Genomic DNA, 20,337 nt, shown 5'->3' with positions numbered 1-20,337 from the left:
TGTGAGGACATTGAGCATTTCTCACACACTGAATGAATGTGCCATTGCGCTATAACTACAGTGTGAGGCTTTGTCCCTGTTATGGGTGTTTGTGACACAGAGGTCAAGTTAAGAAGTCAAGGTCAGATCAGGTGACTGAAGGAGACATTCTCAGTTTTGATCATTTGAAACACAATAAGTAGAATTGTTGTTGTTATATACAACTCTAATGGAGCTGGATGAATGTTGTCATTTTTGACATGTTCCCTCTTCTCCCCCCACTCTCTCTTGCCCCCCCCCGCCATATTCAGTGATGAGGGAGGGTTCCCCTGCCTCCCTCACCTCTTCCTCCTCCCTCCTCACCATGCTGCCCCGAGGCAGAAAATATATGACTGCTCCCCTATCTAAGAGCCCCTCTGAGTCTACAGACAGGTGAGTACACACACACACACACACACACACACACACGCTGCACAGGTCTCTCCAGCTTCATTAATAGATCCCGTCTCGCTCTCTCTAGGAGGCTGAGGGATGCTGTGGGGGTCAGTGTGGACAGTGACGTGTGGAACAGCTGCTCCCTTAATGAAGAGGGGGTACAGGTCACAGGGACCGCATCATCCACAGACTACCATCTCGCCACACAGGGTAATGGCTTGAACTGTACAACTGCACAACACCAGGGTATTAGAAGGACCAGACCTGTTAAAGTACATCATCAACACATACTGTAAACATACAAAACAGACAAGATTCAACAGCAGAAATGTGTGTTAAGTTTCTCAGATGGAGCCTTGTACAAGCCAGAATGGCCCATAGGGCAGGATCTGTTTCTGTTCCATCTCCTGTTTCTGTAGTGTGAGGCAGCTGAAAGCACAAATACACCCCTGGACAGGACGCTAGTCTATTGCAGTGCCTTTCCTAATAATTTGACCTATCTCCATCAGAGTCGGTCGACACCCCCCTGCTCAGCGACCTATCGGCTGACCTGGTGGGGTTTGAGGTGGAGTCCTGGAGTCTGGCCGTCACAACTGAGTTCTGCAGAAAACACGACAAACACACCGTCAAACGTCAGGATGTTATCTACGGTGTGTCAGTGTGTGTGTGTGTGTGCATGTGTGAGAGTGTGTGTAAGGAATGGCAACACATTTCAGTGTCTCATATCTACAGTGTGTTGATGTGTGTGTGCGCATGTGTTTGTGCATGTGCACCTGTGTGCGTGTGCGTGAACAAGCATTTATACATAATCCTCTCTCTGTCTGTCTCTCTCTCCCCGTGTAGAGCTGATGCAGACAGAGTTGCACCACATCCAGACACTGACGGTGATGTCCGAGGTGTTTCGTCGAGGGATGCTGGATGAGCTCCAACTGGACTGGGAGTGTGTGGCTCGCATCTTTCCCTGTCTGGATCCTCTCCTGCTCTTCCACAGGAATCTCTTTGGATCTCTACAGGAGCGGCGATACGCTTCAGCCCAGCCCGGACACCCACACAACTACTGCATCCACAGTATAGGGGATATACTGTTGCAACAGGTTGACACGCACACACAACAACAGATGCAAGCACATGCATGTATGCTTATTACTCACAAATGCACATTCACTGTTAACATACAAACACAAACACCACATCATACAAACACCACATTTACACACTTCTGGACAACTCAAGGCCTATTCATATTCCCTATTTCTGTTGTTAGTTCTCAGAAGACAACGCTGTGAAGATGAAGCAAGTGTATGGAGAGTTTTGTAGTCACCACACGGAGGCTGTCAAAGTCTTCAAAGAGCTGCAGCAGCAGAACAAGAAGTTCCAGGTGTTTGTCAAAGTATGTTTCTGATGGAAGCTTTCTTTTTTAGTCCAACTTGGTTTTTATGTTTGGTCAATAATGTCCTTAAGGAGGGACTGAACAGGATGATTTTACCTTGGTTTTGTGTGTGTTATTACACTTTTCTTATGACTACCGATGCCACTGAGGCCGTTTTTAACTGGAAAAGTTGTTTGGCAACTGCTCCTCTTTAAAATGTCTATCTTTCACTCAACACACACCAGTTGTTGTCTCTTCTTCAGCAACAGAGTAACAACTCTCTGGTCAGAAGAAGGGAGGTGCCAGAGTTCATCCTGTTAGTGACTCAGCGCATCACCAAGTACCCTGTACTACTGGAGAGGATACTGCACTATACACCCGGTCAGTTACAAAGAGGGGGGAAGGAGGGAGGGAGAGACAGAGAGAGAGAGAGAGAGAGAGCAAAATTGAGAGAGAGAGAGAGAGAGAGAGAGCATAAAAGCAAGAGAGGGAGAGAGCTTGAGAGAGAAAGTATGTGCTTCTTTGCACTATGTATACAACTATACAATGAAACTTTGTCAAGTATGCCAGTATAGATCGTTTTTGTTCCTTCTACCTCCAGAGGGCAGTGAGGAGCACACTGAGCTGTCGCGGGCACTCACTCAGGTGCGTGACATCATCACGGCAGTAGACACGAGTGTGAGCAAGTACGAGAAAGCCCAGGAGCTGCAGGAAGTGTTGAGTCGCGTGGAGAACAAGAGCCTTTCCAAGCTGAAGAGCGGCGAGGTGTTCCGCAAGGACGACCTGCTAGGAAAACACCAACAGAGGGAGCTGCAGCACAAGGGACTTGTCTACTGGAAAACCGCTACAGGACGACTGAAAGGTAGGGTGAGGTCAGTGTGTGTGTGTGTGTGTGTATAATATTATTTATTTTTTCTGTTCTTTTTTTTTTTAAGGAATGTGGCAGTCCCACTCTTTTTATATGATAGGATAGATCAAGTGGAAAGATAGAGGAGAGAGTTTCTGAAATAGCAGTGGGCCGATTTCAAACCCATGCTGCAGCGGAATGCATTCCAGAGGCAGTGGCTTATACTGCAGCACCAACCTAGGTCGCAACAGTGTCTATTCTAACACTCTCCCTCACCCAATCTCTCTGTAGACACCCTGGCTCTGCTGCTGACTGATGTCCTGGTGTTCCTGCAGGAGAAGGACCAGAGACTCATATTTGCTGCCGTGGTATGCCGGTTTGGTCAATCTCGTTACATTACACTTTATTCATTATTTCATTACCTCGTACCTTATCTGCAATTAGATTACATACCTAAAAAATCCCCCAAAAAGTAACAAAAAGGATTCGTTAAAGGGATGCTTTGGGATTTTGACAATCAAGCCCTTTGCCTACTTCCCCAGAGTCAGATGAATTCATTAGTTAGCACAATGACTGGAAGTATATGGGGACAGCTAGCATGTTAGCATGATTGGCTCGCGAAACTACCTCTAACTGGCATCGCGCATGCCCCGCCCACCAGAGGGTCTGTCTTTTTTAGCCATCTATTTCCTGTGTTTGAGGGGTGCAAAATCCACTTGTAACACTGGCTTGATTGCTTCCATTTTACTCCTGCGACTCTTTCATTCTTTTGCTTGTGCCTGTCGATTTTTCCCATCAATGTTTGTAATGACCTCTCAAACACATCCCTGTAATGGCTGAAATGCATTCAATGGGATACATTGGCTTCGTCAGGGATCTAACGCACCATCTCGACACCTACATTACCGTTCAAAAGTTTGGGGTCACTTAGAAATGTCCATGTTTTTGAAAGAAAAACAAAAACAATTGTCCATTAAAATAACATTAAATTGATCAGAAATACAGTGTAGACATTGTTAATGTTGTAAATGACTATTGTAGCTGGAAACGGCATATTTTTTAAATGGAATATCTACATAGGCGTACAGAGGCCCCTTATCAGCAACCATCACTCCTGTGTTCCAATGGCACGTTGTGTTAGCTAATCCAAGTTTATCATTTTTAAAATGCTAATTGATCATTAGAAAACCCTTTTGCAATTAAGTTAGCACAGCTGAAAATTGTTGTTCTGATTAAAGAAGCAATAAAACTGTCCTTCTTTAGACTAGTTGAGTATCTGGAGCATCAGCATTTGTGGGTTCAAAATGGCCAGAAACAAAGCACTTTCTTCTGAAACTCGTCAGTCTATTCTTGTTCTGAGAAATGAAGGCTATACCTTGCGAGAAATTTTCAAGAAACTGAAGATCTGGAACAACGCTGTGTACTACTCCCTTTGCAGGTCTCTCCAGAGATGTTCAATTGGATTAAAGTCTGGGCTCTGGCTGGACCACTCAAGGACATTCAGAGACTTGTCCCGAAGCCACTCTTGCATTGTCTTGGCTATGTGCATAGGGTCTTTGTCCTATTAGACTGGGCCAAAGGTTCACCTTCCGAGGTCTTGAGCGCTCTGGAACAGGTTTTCATCAAGGATCTCTCTGTACTTAGCTCCATTCATCTTTCCCTCAACCTGACTAATCTCCCAGTCCCTGCTGCTGTAAAAACATCCTCACCACATGATGCTGCCACCACTATGCTTCACCGGAGGGATGGTGCCAGGTTCCCTCTAGACGTGATGCTTGGCATTCAGGCCAAAGAGTTCAATCTTGGTTTCATCAGACCAGAGAATTTTGTTTCTCATGATCTGAGAGTCCTTTAGGTGCCATTTGGCAAACTCAAAGTGGGCTGTTGTGCCTTTTACTGAGGAGTGGCTTCCGTCTGGCCACGCTACCATAAAGACCTGATTGGTGGAGTGCTGCAGAGATGGTTGTCCTTCTGGAAGGTTCTCCCATCTCCATAGAGGAACTCTGGAGCTCTATCAGAGTGACCATCGAGTTCTTGATCACCTCCCCGGCAAAGACCATTCTCTCCCGATTGCTCAGTTTGGCCGGGCAGCCAGCTCTAGGAAGAGTCTTGGTGGTTCCAAACTTCTTGCATTTAAGAATGAGGCCACTGTGTTCTTGGGGACCTTCAATGCTGCATAAATGTCTTGGTACCCTTCCCCAGATCGACACAATCCTGTCTCAGAGATCTATGAATGTGCCATTCCAAATCATGTCCAATAAATAGAGTTTACCACAGGTGGACTCCAAGTTGTAGAAACATCTCAAAGATGATCAATGGAAAGAGGATGCACCTGAGATCAATTTCGAGTCTCTTAGCAAAGGGTCTGAATACTTATGGAAATAAAGTATTGCTGTTTTTACTTTGTAATACATTTGAAAACGTTTCTAAAAACCTGTTTTCGCTTTATCATTATGGAGTATTGTGTGTAAATTGATGAGGAAAAATATTTATTTAATCCGTTTTAGAATAAGGATGTAAAGTAACACAATGTGGAAAAGGGGGAGGGGTCTGAATACTTTCCAAATTAACTGTACATGGCATAAGAGCAATTTAAACTCTTCGGGCTTGTGGGCAGTATTTTCACGTCTGGATGAAAAGCGTGCCCAAAGTAAACTGCCCGCTACTCAGGCCCAGAAGCTAAGATATGCATAGAAAACACTCTAACGTTTCAAAAACTGTTAAAATAATGTCTGTGAGTATAACAGAACTGATATGGCAGGCAAAAACCTGAGAAAAATCCATCCAGGGAAAATAAATTGAGGTCACTCTCTTTTCAATTGTAACGGCGTTCTTCGTTTGTCGAAAGAGAGTCGGACCGAAATGCAGCGTGGTGGTTACTCATGTCTTTAATGAAGAAAAACGGAACGATACATGAAATAACTAATAAATACAAAAACAACAAACGGAACGTGAAACCTATTACAGCCTATCTGGTGAACACTACACAGAGAAAGGAACAATCACCCACGAAATACAAAGTGAAACCCAGGCTACCTAAATACGGTTCCCAATCAGAGACAACGATAATCACCTGACTCTGATTGAGAACCGCCTCAGGCAGCCAAGCCCATACAACACCCCTACTCAGCCGCAATCCCAATAACACCAAAACCCCAATACGAAATACAACAAAACAAACCCATGTCACACCCTGGCCTGACCAAACAATCAACGAAAACACAAAACACTAAGACCAAGGCGTGACATCAATGGGGTTTCTCTATGGATCTAGATTTCTCTGGCTCTTGCTTGCAGTTCCTATCACTTCCACTAGAAGTCAACAGTCTTTAGAAATTGGTTGATGTTTTTCCTTTGAGAAATTAAGAAGTAGGGCTGTTCAGAACGAGGGTCAAGTCTAGTGTACTGTTGTGGTTGGGGCACGCAACCTGAAGGCACGCTCCACTTTGTTTTCGTCCGCTTTTCAACACAGTAATATCCCATCTTAAATTTGATTGATTATTTACGTTTAAAAATACCTAAAGTTGTATTAGGAAAGTTGTTTGAAATGTTTGGAACAATTTTACAGGTAACTTACATATTTTGTAGTTATGTTGCCCGAGTTGGAACCAGTGTTTTTCTGGATCAAACGTGCCAAATAAATTTATCGAACAAAAGGACCGTTTGTGATGTTAATGGGACATTTTGGAATGCCAACAAAATAAGTTCTTCAAAGGTAAGGCATGAAATATATCGCTATTTCTGAGATTTTGAAATCTGACATGTTGGCTGGATTAACAACAAGTGTAGCCTTAATTTGGTGTATTGCATGTGTGATTTCATGAAAGTTTAATATTTATAGTAATTTAATTTGAATTTGGCGCTCTGCCATTTCACCGGATGTTGTCAAGGGGTTCCGCTTGCGGAACGTCTAGCCGTAACAGGTTTTAAAGGGGTAAACTGTGATTGGTACTATCATTTTAATTTCATGCATGGTCAGTCCTTGCATCCATAGTTCCGTCTATTAATTTAAGAGTGTATACACTTCTCCAGCCCCATCATTTAGCTGTTTACCAAATAATTTTTTGCAGAACTCTGGTACTTCACAGAGAACAGGCTAAAAAGGAGAACGAAAAAACAAAGAACTATTCAACTAAACAGGGAGCCAGGGAGAACCGTCAGTCAGACAGGACGCCAGTAGTGTTCTTTCCCGGAAAATGACCTTATTTAAACTGTCCCTCTCCAGGACCAGAAGCCCCCAGTCATCCCCCTGCAGAAGCTAATTGTGAGAGAGGTAGCCAATGAGGAGAGAGGGATGTTCCTAATCTCTGCCTCCTCAGTGGGGCCTGAGATGTACGAGGTTCACACCTTCTCGAAAGAAGAGAGGAACGCCTGGATGAGACACATACGACGGGCCGTAGAGAGGTGAGGAGTGTGTGTGAGTGTTTGTGTGTTAATAATATAACAATAATAAGCCATTTGGTAGACACTTTTATCCAAAGCGACATACAGTCACACATTTTACATAATGTTGTCCCCAGCGGGAATCAAACCCACGACTATTGGCATTTCAAGTGCTATGCTCTACCGACTGAGCTAAACTGTGTGTGTGTGTGTGTGTGTGTGTGTGTGTGTGTGTGTGTGTGTGTGTGTGTGTGTGTGTGTGTGTGTGTGTGTGTGTGTGTGTGTGTGTGTGTGTGTGTGATTTTGTCCCTAATCCCCTGTGCTGTGTGTTAGTTGTCCTGAGGAGGTGGAAGAGAGAAGTGTTGAGACTGAGGTCAGACGGAACACTGAGCTGAGAGTTCAGAAGATCTACAAACTCCAAGGTAAGACATCAGTCATCCCTACACATTCATCATGGACTTAACCATTCCCATTTCAAACACTTTGTAGTGTTTTTTCCCCCAAAAAAAGTATCTGTGAGCCAGGAGAAACTGTAGTCCATTGTTTGGTTTTCTTATAAATAGCCATTACAAACTTCAGCTGACTTTATTACCATAGATTACATTTTCTCCTGGCCAATAGACCAATTTCAGGTTGAGGAACCATCCAATATTATGTTGCAATTTACAGGACTTCCCTTGAAACTGAGTGTGATCCATGATCTGTATCGTTCTTTCAGACACCCTGGCAAGTCAGGACCAGCGTATCTGCAGTGGTCTGGAGGAGAAGCTACAGCTGTATGCCGAGCTGACAGAGTTAACCCTTCAGACACCAGAGCCCCTGCCACAGCACCACCTACTGGTCCAACCAGACCCTGATGCTCAAATGCCACCGCAGACCACTGCACTACTCACAGCTGCACTCAAAGAGGGTGAGAACCACACACACAGGAGCACTACGCACAGCTGCATCCTCTCCTTTTATATTAGAGAATATATTGAGAGATATCCCTTCTCTCTTTCCTCGCTCGCTCTCTTGTTCTCTCTCGCACTCTCTTTGTATGTAGCGGAGAAGCTGATGTCTACCTTGCAGGCCAGTGAGGCCCACACTGAGCCCAGCCACAGCCCCCCTGTCAGAGTCCCAGAGTACTGCAGCTACAACAGCCATTGCAGGATCCAGGAGTCACCCGCTGAGTGTGAGTCAATACACTAACCCTAACCCTAATAACCCCCTAACTCTAACCCTAACCACGACCCCCAACAACTATGGAATTACCCATGAATCGCCTACAGAGAGTGAGTATGAGATACACAACCACACAGTAAAGGAATAGTTTACCCCAAAATAGAAAGAATGTCAAAAGTGTTCGATTTTACTATAATCATGAACTGTTTCTTTAAATGGACTGTTTTTGGTGTCCTCTTACTGTAGTGGCCTATCCGAGCAGTGTGAGCTCGGCCTCTCTGGTGTCGGATGGTGAGTGGGCAGGGCCAGACACCATCTTGTGGCACTCTATAACTGAGCTGAGGAGAAGAGACACCAATGGAGAACCAATGAAGGTGTGTGTGGATAGGTGTGGGTCCTTGGGACCTAAAATCCCAAAATGTCAAACAAGAAAAATGATCTTGGGGACATTTCTCATGTCCCCTTGATGACAAAGGCTATTATTGGCTTAGGGGTTAGGGTTACAATTAGGATTAGATTTACAATTAGGATAAGGGTTAGTGGTTAGGGTTAGGGTTAAGAGTTTGGTTTAGGTTTAGGGTTTAGATTCGGGTTACGGGTCACGGGTTAAGGTCAGGGGTAAGTGTTAGGTTTAGTGTTAGATGTTAGATGTTAAGGAAAATATAATTTTGAATGGAAGTTAATTTTAGGTCACCACGAGGGATAGAGTGTGTGTGTGTGTGTGTGTGTGTGTGTGTGTGTGTGTGTGTGTGTGTGTGTGTGTGTGTGTGTGTGTGTGTGTGTGTGTGTGTGTGTGTGTGTGTGTGTGTGTGTGTGTGTGTGTGTGTGTGTGTGTGTGTGTGTGTGTGTGTGTGTGTGTGTGTGGCAAAGGAGTGCCAACAGATTTCATAGTTGTCTGTCCTCTTGTAATGGCATATTTTATCCTGCAGGTGGCAGAGAGTGTCCAGAGCCTGACCCAGCTGCTCTACAGTCTGCAGGTGAGAAACGTCACACACTCTTTAAGCCTAGTGCCCAAACATCCACCTGGCGGTAGCATCCCTTAGCCTGGAAGGCTACTTATAGCCATCACCAAATTACTTAAACCGATTTTGATAAATTCAGATCCGCCTACACCAAAGGGTCTGTTTGTAAATACCATGTATTGGTGTGTGCAGGCAGCTGTGACCATCCAGGACAGCTGGTATGAGGTTCAAAAGCTCCTCCTACTGGAGCTAGAGCACCCGCTCCCACACACCCCCGCCTGTCTCCATGGCAATGTGGCCCAGGAGCAGGAGAAACAGCGGAGTACTGAGAAGAAAAAGGAGGAGGTAGAGAGGATGAGTGTGGAAAGGAAGAGAGAGGAGGTGGAAGGGATTCAGAAGCTTCAGGGGAGGCTGAGACAGGACCAGCAGCGCTGGGAGAGAGAGTGCCTGGCCAGGGAAAGACAACAGGTAAGCACTCACAATACATAATCTTGTCATAACACTGACTTTAGAATTACATAGGGTGACATCGTACTGTCAAAGCACAATCTGATAGGAGATTTAGGTCAAAGAGAACACTACGTAAGCCCCTCATACCAGTCAAAAGTTTGAACACACCTTCTCAATCCAGGGTTTTTCTTTATTTTTACTATTTTCTACATTGTAGAATAATAGTGAAGACATCAAAATGATGAAATAACACATATGGAACGATGTAGTAAACAAAAAAGTGTTAAACAAATATTTGAGACTCTTCAAAGTTGCCAACCTTTGTCTTGATGATAGATTTGCACACTCTTGGCCTTCTCTCAACCAACTTCATGAGGTAGTCACCTGGAATGCATTTCAATTAACAGGTGTGCCTAGTTGAAAGGTAATTTGTAGAATTTCCGTCCTTCTTAATGCGTTTGAGCCAATCAGTTGTGTTGTGACAAGGTAGGGGTGGTATGGAGAAGATAGCTCTATTTGGTAAAATACCAAGTCCATATTATGGCAAGAACAGCTCAAATAAGCAAAAATAATCGACAGTCCATCATTACAGACAGGTCAGTCAATGCAGGAAATTTGAAGAATTTTAAAAGTTTCTTCAAGTGCAGTCACAAAAACCATCAAGCGCTATGATGAAACTGGCTCCCCTGAGGGCCGCCACAGGAAAGGAAACCCAGAGTTACCTCTGCTGCTGAGGATAAGTGCATTAGAGTTACCAGCCTCAGAAATGCAGCCCAAATAACAGACACATCTCACCATCAACTGTCAAGACTGTGTGAATCAGACCTTCATGGTCAAATTGCTCTAAAGAAACCACTACTAAAGGACACCAATAAGAAGAAGAGACGTGCTTGGGCCAAGAAACACGAGCAATGGACATTAGACTGGTGGAAATCTGTCCTTTGGTCTGATGAGTTGAAATTTGAGATTTTTGGTTCCAACTGCTTTGTCTTTGTGAGATGCAGAGTAGGTGAACGGATGTTCTCCGCATGTGTGGTTCCCACTGTGAAGCATGGATGAGGTGAGGTGATGTGATGGTGTGGGGGTGCTTATTGAGTGAGACATATGTTATTAACAGAACCAGCTAGTTATTTGCAGTCTATTCTTTTTCAAATAAGAATGAATAACAATAGAACTTGATCAACATTTTTACATGTTTAGTTGACCTCTTCTATCTCTACAAGTTGCCAAAAAATGCATAACATTTCATGGTATTGTCAAATTATTATTTAAATTTTTGGAAAGCAATAACAGGGTGGAACCAGTTGAGGATCCTCAGAAGAGGAAGGGGAGGACCATGAATTTCATGAAAATGTCAATTGTAAAACATTTAAAAAGTTGTCCTTAGATATAACTATACTGAATATATTTACGTCACCAAACAATTGATTAAAACACACTATTTTGCAAAGAAGGTCTACAGTATCCCCAAACAGCACACTGCAGAGTAGCACAATTATCTAGCTGGAGGACAGATGAGTAGGTGAATGGATGATCTCTGCATTTGTTGTTTCCACTGCGAAGCATGGAGGAGGAGGTGTGATGGTGTAGGGATGCTTTGCTGGTGACACTGGGATTTATTTAGAACTCAAGGCACACTTAACCAGCATGGCTACCACAGCATTCTGCAGCGTTACGCCTTCCCATCTGCTTTGTACTTGGGACTAAGAGCTATTTGTCCAAGAATGAGAGTGGTGGAGTGCTGCATCAGATGACATGACCACCACAATCACCCAACCTCAACCCAATTGAGATGGTTTGGGATGAGTTGAACCGCAGAGTGAAGGAAAAGCAGCCACCAATTGCGCAGCATATGTGGGAAATCCTTCAAAACTGTTGGAATAGAATTCCAGGGGAAGCTGGTTGAGAGAATGCCAAGAGTGTGCAAAGCTGTAATCAAGGCAAAGGGTGGCTACTTTGAAGAATCTCAAATATATTTAGATTTGTTTAACACATTTTTTGGTTGCTACATCGTTCCATATGTGTTTTTTCATAGTTTTGATGTCTTCACTATTATTCTACAATGTTGAACATAGTAAAAATAAAGAAAAGCCCTTGAATGAGTGGGTGTGTCCAAACTTTTGACTGGTATTGTAAGAATGACATAGGGTGACATAAGAGTGCCATAGCACATTATGTTCATTTTAAGCATTTATTAAAACCTCTTAGAGCTCCTCCCCTACTTTGTGCAATTTCCGCCTGAAGACATACCCAAATCTAACAGCCTGTAGCTCAGGCACAGAACCAAGGATATGCATATTCTTGGTACCATTTGAAAGAAAACACTCTGAGGTTTGTGTAAATGTGAATTGAATGTAGGAGAATATAACACAATAGATCTGGTGTAGATAAAACAATGGAAAAAAACATACAATTTTTATTTTTGTATCATCTTTAAAATGAACAAGATAAAACAAACATTCAGATAGGATGATGGGGACAATTTCAGTGAAATATATAAGAGGGCAAGAGTACTTGTGCAAAGTTTCAGAATGATAACTTCCAAAATGAGTGTGCTACATGACATTTATCATGAAGTCACCCAGGTGTCCCACACAAGTAGCCCAAATGTACCCAAGTGGCCAAATTGGTGAAGGTATACATTTTGAAACAAATAACTATATACAAAATACCAAAATAGTATTCTAACACACACCCCCAAAAAAAAAAAAGAGAAACATTTTTGGGGGGAAAAATATAATTATTGATAAAAAAAATATGAAAATATATATATATATACATTGACAAAATAACATGGGTAACTATTTAATTTACACACATTCAATATTTGGAAGACCCTCAGTCCTCTATCAAATTAAATCAATTTATATAGCCACAGCCTAAAACCCCAAACAGCAAGCAATGCAGGTGTAGAAGCACGGTGGCTAGGAAAAACTCCCTAGAAAGGCAAAAACCTAGGAAGAAACCTAGAGAGGAACCAGGCTATGAGGGGTGGCCAGTCCTCTTCTGGCTGTGCCAGGTGGAGATCACAGTGGTTGTAGAGGGTGCAACAGGACAGCACCTCAAGAGTAAAAATGAACAGTTTAGTGTTCCATAGCCGCAGGCAGAATAGTTGAAACTGGAACAGCAGCCAGGCCAGGTGGACTGGGGACAGCAAGGAGTCATCATGCCAGGTAGTCCTGACCTGTGGTCCTAGGGCTCGAGTCCTCCGAGAGAGAGAAAGAGAGAATTAGAGAGAGCATACTTAAATTCACACAGGACACCGGATAAGACTACCATTCGGAGTCAGTGTCATTGTGAAATAAAATGTTCAGTTAGAATAGTTTCACATATGAGCCCTTATTCAACAGGTATAATAAACAGATATATATATGGAGTACAGGGAACATAAGGTTGAATATATTACCTGCTAGATCTACTGTCTCTTTTATATTATGACATTTCAGCTAGATCTACTGTCTCCATTTCACTTTGGCCATTGTTGTGGGCCTGACCTCCCCTCAACAGCCTCAAATAGGTTATTTCATGTGGGTTGGGGTGGGGCGGCAGACACACGCATCTCACATTTCATGACATTACATGTTAATATATTGCTTCTAAAATAAAATAAAAATCACAAATAATATTTTATATTATTAATTTCAAACAAGGGCATTAGCATGATAAGAACTTACCAGTCCAAAACGATGTCCTCTCCCGTTCAAAAAATATTCCTCCACAATCGCTAAATGAATCGTCCTACAACAATCTCTGTCTCACTTTCCCAATCAATTTATTCTAAAATTGTGTGTGCATATGTATATCTAGACTTAGATTTAGCTTTCCCTGACTTAGTCGCCAAACTGATTGATATATAAACAGCTGAATCTGCGCATTTACCAAACAATGCAGTGCGTAATATGTGTTTCTCCTTCCGGTATGAAACTTCAATAGCGAATGACTCTCTTTACTCTGGAGCTTACTACATGGTGGTCCTTCTGTAGCTCAGTAGAGCATGGCGCTTGTAACGCCAGGGTAGTGGGTTTGATTCCCGGGACCACCCATACGTAGAATGTATGCACACATGACTGTAAGTCGCTTTGGATAAAAGCGTCTGCTAAATGGCATATATTACATGGGTTGATCTTGCAACACATAAACATGGCCTATTGCCGTTTACCTCAGCTCATTGGCTATCTACCTAGCTAGACTTCAAGACGATCAGTGGTCATTGGGTTAAAAGACAGTCAATCAACGAAACAGAGGGTGCACAATGATGTCATGACTTGTTGTCTTCAAGTCGGTTTCTTTCAGTCAATACGTCATGTGAAATGGCCCATCTTTTTGATTGTGTTACAAACAAACCAGTTGATTGCATGAAACCAAACATGACTGAAAAAGTCACGTTCTGGAATGGGTTATTTACCTGGAATTCACGACACAATCTGTTCACAAAATGTTTTGTGTTAGGCTATAAAAACGTATTTTATCAAACGAAAGATCATTCAATGTGTAACAATGAGCATTGGAATTGCAAACAGACGAAGATCGTCAAAGGTAAACTATTTATTTTAATGGAGTGATTATGTTACGCCTGTGCTGGTTAAAATTGTTGTTTTTTATGGGGCTCTATGCTCAGATAATCACATTGTATTCTTTTGCAGTAAATCCTTTTTTAAATCTGACACAGTTGGATTAGCAAGATTCTAGGCTTTCTATACATGTGAGACACTTGTATTTTCATGAATGTTTACTATGACTATTTATGTAGCGATCACCGTATGTTGTGGAATTTCAGCCCGCTAGCGGGTTCCGTGTGCAGAGAGGTTTTAACTTGCTATCATCCCATCTCTCTGCCAATACTATTCTTCTGCATATAGGGGGAGAAGGTGAGTCTGTTGAAGCAGCGCGAGCGACAGTGTCACCTGGAGGCTGAGAGCCTGCGCCGAGAGCGGGAAGAGCTGGAGCAGCAGCTGTTGGAGTACCAGCAGAACCTAGAGAGGCTGAGGGAGGGTCAGAGGAGCATGGAGAGGGAAAGGGACAGGGTGGAAGCCGAGCACAGGCTGCTCCAGAGCTGGAGACACAACCGCCAGAGCTCCCTGCCTATTATGATATCGCTGGACCTGGAACAGGTGGGTGGTAACCTTCCCAAGGCTAATTGGTGCAAATAAGCCTGGAAGAACAATGACTCAAATCTGGCCTATGTGGGAGTACATTTTTTTAAATAATAATAATATCTGAACATGCAAGTCATGGCTCTGATTCAGAAAACGTGTGTGTGTGACAGTAAAAGCATTCCCCTAAATTTGAGATGCTAAACAGTCTTTCGCTGACTTAATGTCAATATAGCCTTGCTGGCTATACATCGAAATCTGTGTGGTCAATGTGTGTCAATCTTGTGGGAGAAAACAAATGATCCTAATAAAAATGACAAAATGGCCTCAAACAGCTGAAATCTCCTTGTTGCATCAGACGTGATGTTCGAGGGAAGGTTTGGAAGGAGGTGGTTGATTATGGCCCAATAATACCAGTACAGACCTCTAGCGACCAAACTACCAGTCACCAGTCGTTTTCAATGGGGGCAGGAAACACAAGGATACATTCAGTGACTTAGCAGTCGGCGACTCTGAGCTCGGTGACAACGTGACTGTCCGATAACCAATCAGAGGAGGGAGGGTCTCCCTAGCAAACAGCATGCTTTTGACACCTTGATGTTCTGCATGCTGTTTGGATATATACACCCACAAAGGAAGAGCTTGAGGATTCATTACTCATTTGTAGCTTCTGGTATAATCAATGGCTATGGATCAGGACTTTTTCTACTGGACTGGGACTTTTTTCCATTCTTTCTTTGGGTTAACGAAGGTCAGGATTGACACGTTGATCTACCAGACCTTCCGAGCATTGGATGGAAGTGTCTGGTGAACAAGATTAGGTGGGTGGGGAAGGTACAAGGAGGGAAAGGGGAGTTGGGGGTTGAGACATAGAAAAGGAAGGAGTGAGTGAATAAGCGTGACAGAGAAAAATTGGAAATATGAACGAATGTGAAGGTTGGTAGGATTGTGTGTGTCTGTGTTTGTGAGTGTGCTCTGCTGAGATGTACAACTACTTTCTTCTCCCCACCCTCTCTCCCCTCAGGTGTCCAACCACAGTCGGTCAGGCAGCCTGGACGGCAACGAGGCTGCTCTTCTTCATTCCCTCCAACAGAATCGTCTCCACCACAACCAGCACCAGCACCAGAGCCTCCACTCTGGCCTGAGAAAGAGCCAGGACAGCCCCCTAAATAGCGCCAACCTGAGCCTCAGGCCCAGCCTCTATTACAGCCTCAACACTCTGCTCAGCCAAGCCACCAGTAAACCATCCACAGAATTACTGACACACCAACACTATGCTCACCCCCAGCACAGTCACCTCCAGTCAGGAAGCTCCCCAAACAACCCCTTTAGGAGCAGGTTCACCACAGGAGATGAGGGGCCCAACAACAACAGTGAGTATGATGCTGTCGTAGACAGCATATCTTTGTGGATCTCAGAGGATTTTAAGCCAGGGGTTCTCAAAGTGGGGTCTGTGGGTACTGCAGACAGATATTTTTATTTATTGTTATCATTTATTATATGAACATTACTAACAACATATTAAATTAATTCTGGCCAAGGGACACGTGGAATACGTTTAAAGAATGTTATACAATGTAATATTATTAATCTATAATTGATGTTCTTAACCCTGGGCAACAAGGGCCTGGGAGGCTCACAGGGATATTGGTGGATCCACAGTACTCCACCAATTATGTATTCCCCCCCAAGTAAAAAAAATAACCCATAAATGCACTGTAATTTAAGCTTTAAAACAACATAGACATATTTCTTACAAATATTTTGTCCATTCTGATCTACCCAAATGCATATGGGGAGGGGCAAGAGGTTGATGCAGGTGCAAGGGGTTGATTTGGGATTGGCCGATAATGTTCCTTGTTTTCTTCTGTTAGATTTCAGCCCTCCACAGGACAGGCTGACCCTGGGGTTGTTGGGTTCATTGGGGTCAGGGGTCACAGGCCTGGGTCTGTACGAGGAGAACTTCCCCACCTCGACATCCCTCACTCCTCTCCTCACCCCACAGGCCTACTTCTCTTTGAATGGAAAGAACAGTGAGGATGGGGGAGAGGAGAACATTGTGTACCTCTGAGGAATGACAAGACTGATGGAGTGATGGGAGAGAAGAGTGCAGTGCCAACTGACTTTTGTACATCTATCAATGTACCCCCTCTCTGCCTTTGTGTGTGTGTGCATGTAAATGTTTTTTACCCAAAAAATGGGTTTGAGTTTTCGTCCGGAAGCGACGAAACAAAAAAGCATTACATTTTTAGCTGTATTGTACTGTATTGTTTGCATTTTAATGTAGGCCTTTAAGTTTAAGTTCATAGCTTGTTTGATAAGATTAGTACAGATTTTCTCAGGGGACACCACTTTGGGCCCAACTTTAGGAACCACTGTACTAACCTCCCTCTCTGCTTGCTCCCTCTCTCATCTGCTTCCGCCTTGCAGCCTGCCTTAGCCTCACATCACTGTCTGTATCAGTAGCTCACTCTATGAAGCAAAGTTACAACTTTGCGTTTTTTTTCTCCTGCTGAGGTAGGCTCCGTTTAACGTTAGCTTCTTACTTCATCCTTCCAGCTGGCTAAGTAAAACTAGCCAGAGCCCTTCAACTCACTGCAATAAATCTCTGCCAGCAGATGGCCACCTGACTGACATATCTATAAGCGACTATTTACCAGTTGTGCACTCATTCTCTGATAATCATTTTTTGTTTGGGGGATGTCTGTAGACACGGCTGGAGTGCGGGACAGTTAAATTGCCTTTAGTCCGACATCTCGCAAACACTGTCAACATTGTCTCTAGACTAGTTTCTTATTGAGCCGATTGCAAGCTGGGGTAGTTAATTTCACGTCGCTCTCGGCCTGTGCCGCGAAAGGGCAGAGTTAACCGTTTGGGAGAGTGGAGAATGAGCTGCTAAAAAGGCAAATCCAGGCGTACATAATGGACAAACCACTGTTCATGATTCCACTCATTCGCAAAGAGGCAGGCGTGATTGGAATTCAGTCAGATCAATGATATAAGCATGCTGAGCTTTGATCAACGCTGGGAGCAATATTTAGATGTTGACCCGTAATAGAGCTTTATACACTGAGTATTCCTGTAATAATGGAGCTGTGAGTCGGGAAGCAGGTGCAGTTGAAACATTTCCATATGGCTACACTCCGGTACACAAGAATAATACTAACTGGTGAGTGAACATAGGAGAGTGACTTAAAGGGGAAGAAATTATGAATGAAGTCCAGGTGTGAATCATAATGATTAACAGGTGCAAGTAATGATGAGTGCCAGGTGTGCGTAATGATGAATCCCAGGACCGATGGTTGGTATTCAGGCGACGTCGTATGCTAGAGGGGAGGAGCAGGAGAAGATGTGACAATACCAAACATTAGGAACACCTTTTCTAATATTGAGTTGCACCTCCTCTTTTGCCCTCAGAACAGCCTCAATTTCTTAGGGGCATGGACTCTACATGGTGTCGAAAGCATTCGACAGGGATGCTGACCCGTGTTGACGCCAATACTTTCAGTTGTGACAAGTTGGCTGGATATCCTTTGGAGGGTGGACCATTTTTGATACACGGAAAACTGTTGAAAAACCAAGCAGCGTCGCAGTTATTGACACACTCAAACTGGTGCACCTGGCACCTACTATCCATACCCCGTTCAAAGGCATTTTAATCTTTTGTCTTGCCCTCTGAATGGCATGCACACAATCCATGTTTAAATTGTGTCAAGGCTTAAAAATCCTTCGTTAACTTACCTCCTCTTCATCTACATTAATTGAAGTGGACTTAACAAGCAACATCAATAAGGGATCATAGCTTTCACCTGGATTCACCTTTTTATTCTATGTCATGGAAAGAGCAGGTGTTCTTATTGTTTTGTATACTTTTTCATTTTTTGGTCCTCATATTTAGCTACTGCCATGACTGAAAGTATGATCATTAAGAAAATACAGGTGTATATTGCCAATTTTTGAGTTCCTGTATGTAATCAGAAATAAGTGCCTGTTCGTACACAGTTAGAAGTAAACCTGCCTGGAAGAACCTTTTTGAGCGGAACCTTTCCAGTTCAGAGGTTGTTTGAGGAACCCCTCTTCGAGGAACCCCTGTGTAAAGGTTCAAACCGGAACCTTTTTGTGATGGGAGGGGTTCAATTCTGAATCAATTTAATAATATATGATAGGGCCTCTCGAGTGGCGCAGTGGTCTAAGGCACTGCATCGCAGTGCTAGATGCGTCACTATAGCCCAAGTTCGATCACGGGCTATATCCCAATCGGCCGTGATCAGGAGTTCCATAGAGTGGCCCAGCGTCGTCCGGGTTAGGGGAAAGTTTGGCTAGGGGGCTTTACTTGGCTCATTGCGCTCTAGCGACCCCTTGTGGCGGGCCGGGCACCTGCAGGCTGACCTCGATCATCAGGTGAACGGTGTTTCCTCCGACACACTGGTGAGGCTGGCTTCCGGGTTAAGCGGGCGGGTGTTAAGAAGCGCGGTTTGGCGGTTCATGTTTCAGAGGACGCATGATTTGACCTTCACCTCCCGAGCCTGTTGGGGAGTGGCAGCAATGAGACAAGATTGAAATTGTTACATATATATATAGTACATGTGGCAGCCTATTTGAAGATGCGTGGTTTTTTGGGCACCCATTAGATTAAATGTTATTCCTGTTCATCATGTTAAGTTTGTACACTGCAAATTTCAAATTTCCTTAAATATTTATGCATGTTACATATTCTAATATAATATTAATAAGAATTTCATCATAATAATATAAACATAGCTGATTACATATAGTAATAAATTGTAACTATTCCAACTTTGGGAATTGCATAGGCTCTCGAGGAACTCCTAAATCTCTACGCCTCAATGAAGCTACAAAACTGTCAGTGTTCAACTTTAACATGTGATGACAATAGATATGAACAGGAATGACATTTTAAAAAATATATAAATCTTATAGCCACGCCCTTACTAAGCCACGCCTCCACTACATGGTTCCTCCAGGAACCTGTTGTTACATTGCAACGTTAAAGTTTCCTCCAAGGATCTTTCAACTAACCAAAGGTGCAAATATGAACCATTGACTAGCAATGATTCCTTGAGGAACTCCAGGTGATCCTTGAGGATCTCCGGGGTTCCTCGAGTCGCCATTAATTCTAGGAGTACAGTATGTGTTTTATGTAAGTAACCCTCTCTTTAGTGGATACTCAAACCAATTTTCCTTTGTGCACAAAAGCTCCTTAAAACTATAGGTATTTTAATTTGGTGCACTTTGTGTTATTGTGCTTCCCTTGTCAAAACTAGTTGCACTTTTATGATGGTTTTAATATCCCTCGTTGAAATACAGGATTGCAGGGCACTCCCATAAGAGGTTAGGACACACTCTCATAAGTGTTAAAGGTGTAGTTTGTTCAAAAACTATATTTTAGTATTTTGTTCACTAATCCGCTGTTAAAAAAGTCAGCAGTTAAGTTTTCAAGGTAAAGCACTTTCAGTGCACAGCAAAAAAATGTAACAAAACAATTAACTGACGACATGCACATTTTGGGGGGTGTTTTTGGGATCTCTGAGTTTTTATCTACTAGGGGCCTTGGGAAGATGTGGGGGGTGCTGTGATTTTGTTGTTGTTGTTGCATGCGCTATAGATGGCTATATCGGTCCGCTAATACAGGAC

At 43.3% G+C, this 20,337-nt stretch overlaps 1 protein-coding gene across 4 annotated transcripts in view; it reads left to right on the top strand.

Annotated features, from left to right (window-relative positions):
• LOC118393623 (rho guanine nucleotide exchange factor 28-like) overlaps nt 1-17,312 on the top strand; it is a 144,582-nt gene extending 127,270 nt beyond the window's left edge. For all 4 annotated transcript variants that reach the window (XM_052461915.1, XM_052461913.1, XM_052461914.1 and 1 more), the window contains 18 exons: nt 291-411; nt 500-624; nt 924-1,064; nt 1,258-1,508; nt 1,679-1,804; nt 2,047-2,164; nt 2,385-2,645; nt 2,922-2,998; nt 6,856-7,034; nt 7,347-7,435; nt 7,732-7,923; nt 8,059-8,187; nt 8,424-8,551; nt 9,107-9,154; nt 9,332-9,607; nt 14,449-14,700; nt 15,707-16,055; nt 16,557-17,312. In XM_052461915.1, the coding sequence (XP_052317875.1) occupies nt 291-411; nt 500-624; nt 924-1,064; nt 1,258-1,508; nt 1,679-1,804; nt 2,047-2,164; nt 2,385-2,645; nt 2,922-2,998; nt 6,856-7,034; nt 7,347-7,435; nt 7,732-7,923; nt 8,059-8,187; nt 8,424-8,551; nt 9,107-9,154; nt 9,332-9,607; nt 14,449-14,700; nt 15,707-16,055; nt 16,557-16,753 (3,059 nt within the window). In that variant the 3' untranslated portion in view covers nt 16,754-17,312. The remainder of the gene's footprint in view (nt 1-290; nt 412-499; nt 625-923; nt 1,065-1,257; nt 1,509-1,678; nt 1,805-2,046; nt 2,165-2,384; nt 2,646-2,921; nt 2,999-6,855; nt 7,035-7,346; nt 7,436-7,731; nt 7,924-8,058; nt 8,188-8,423; nt 8,552-9,106; nt 9,155-9,331; nt 9,608-14,448; nt 14,701-15,706; nt 16,056-16,556) is intronic.
• Nucleotides 17,313-20,337: the final 3,025 nt, after the last annotated feature.

The sequence above is a fragment of the Oncorhynchus keta genome, chromosome 14, assembly GCF_023373465.1.
Source record: "Oncorhynchus keta strain PuntledgeMale-10-30-2019 chromosome 14, Oket_V2, whole genome shotgun sequence".
NCBI lineage: Eukaryota > Metazoa > Chordata > Actinopteri > Salmoniformes > Salmonidae > Oncorhynchus > Oncorhynchus keta.
Note: the sequence above shows the minus strand (reverse complement) of the source record. Positions and strands in the feature narration are given on the sequence as shown.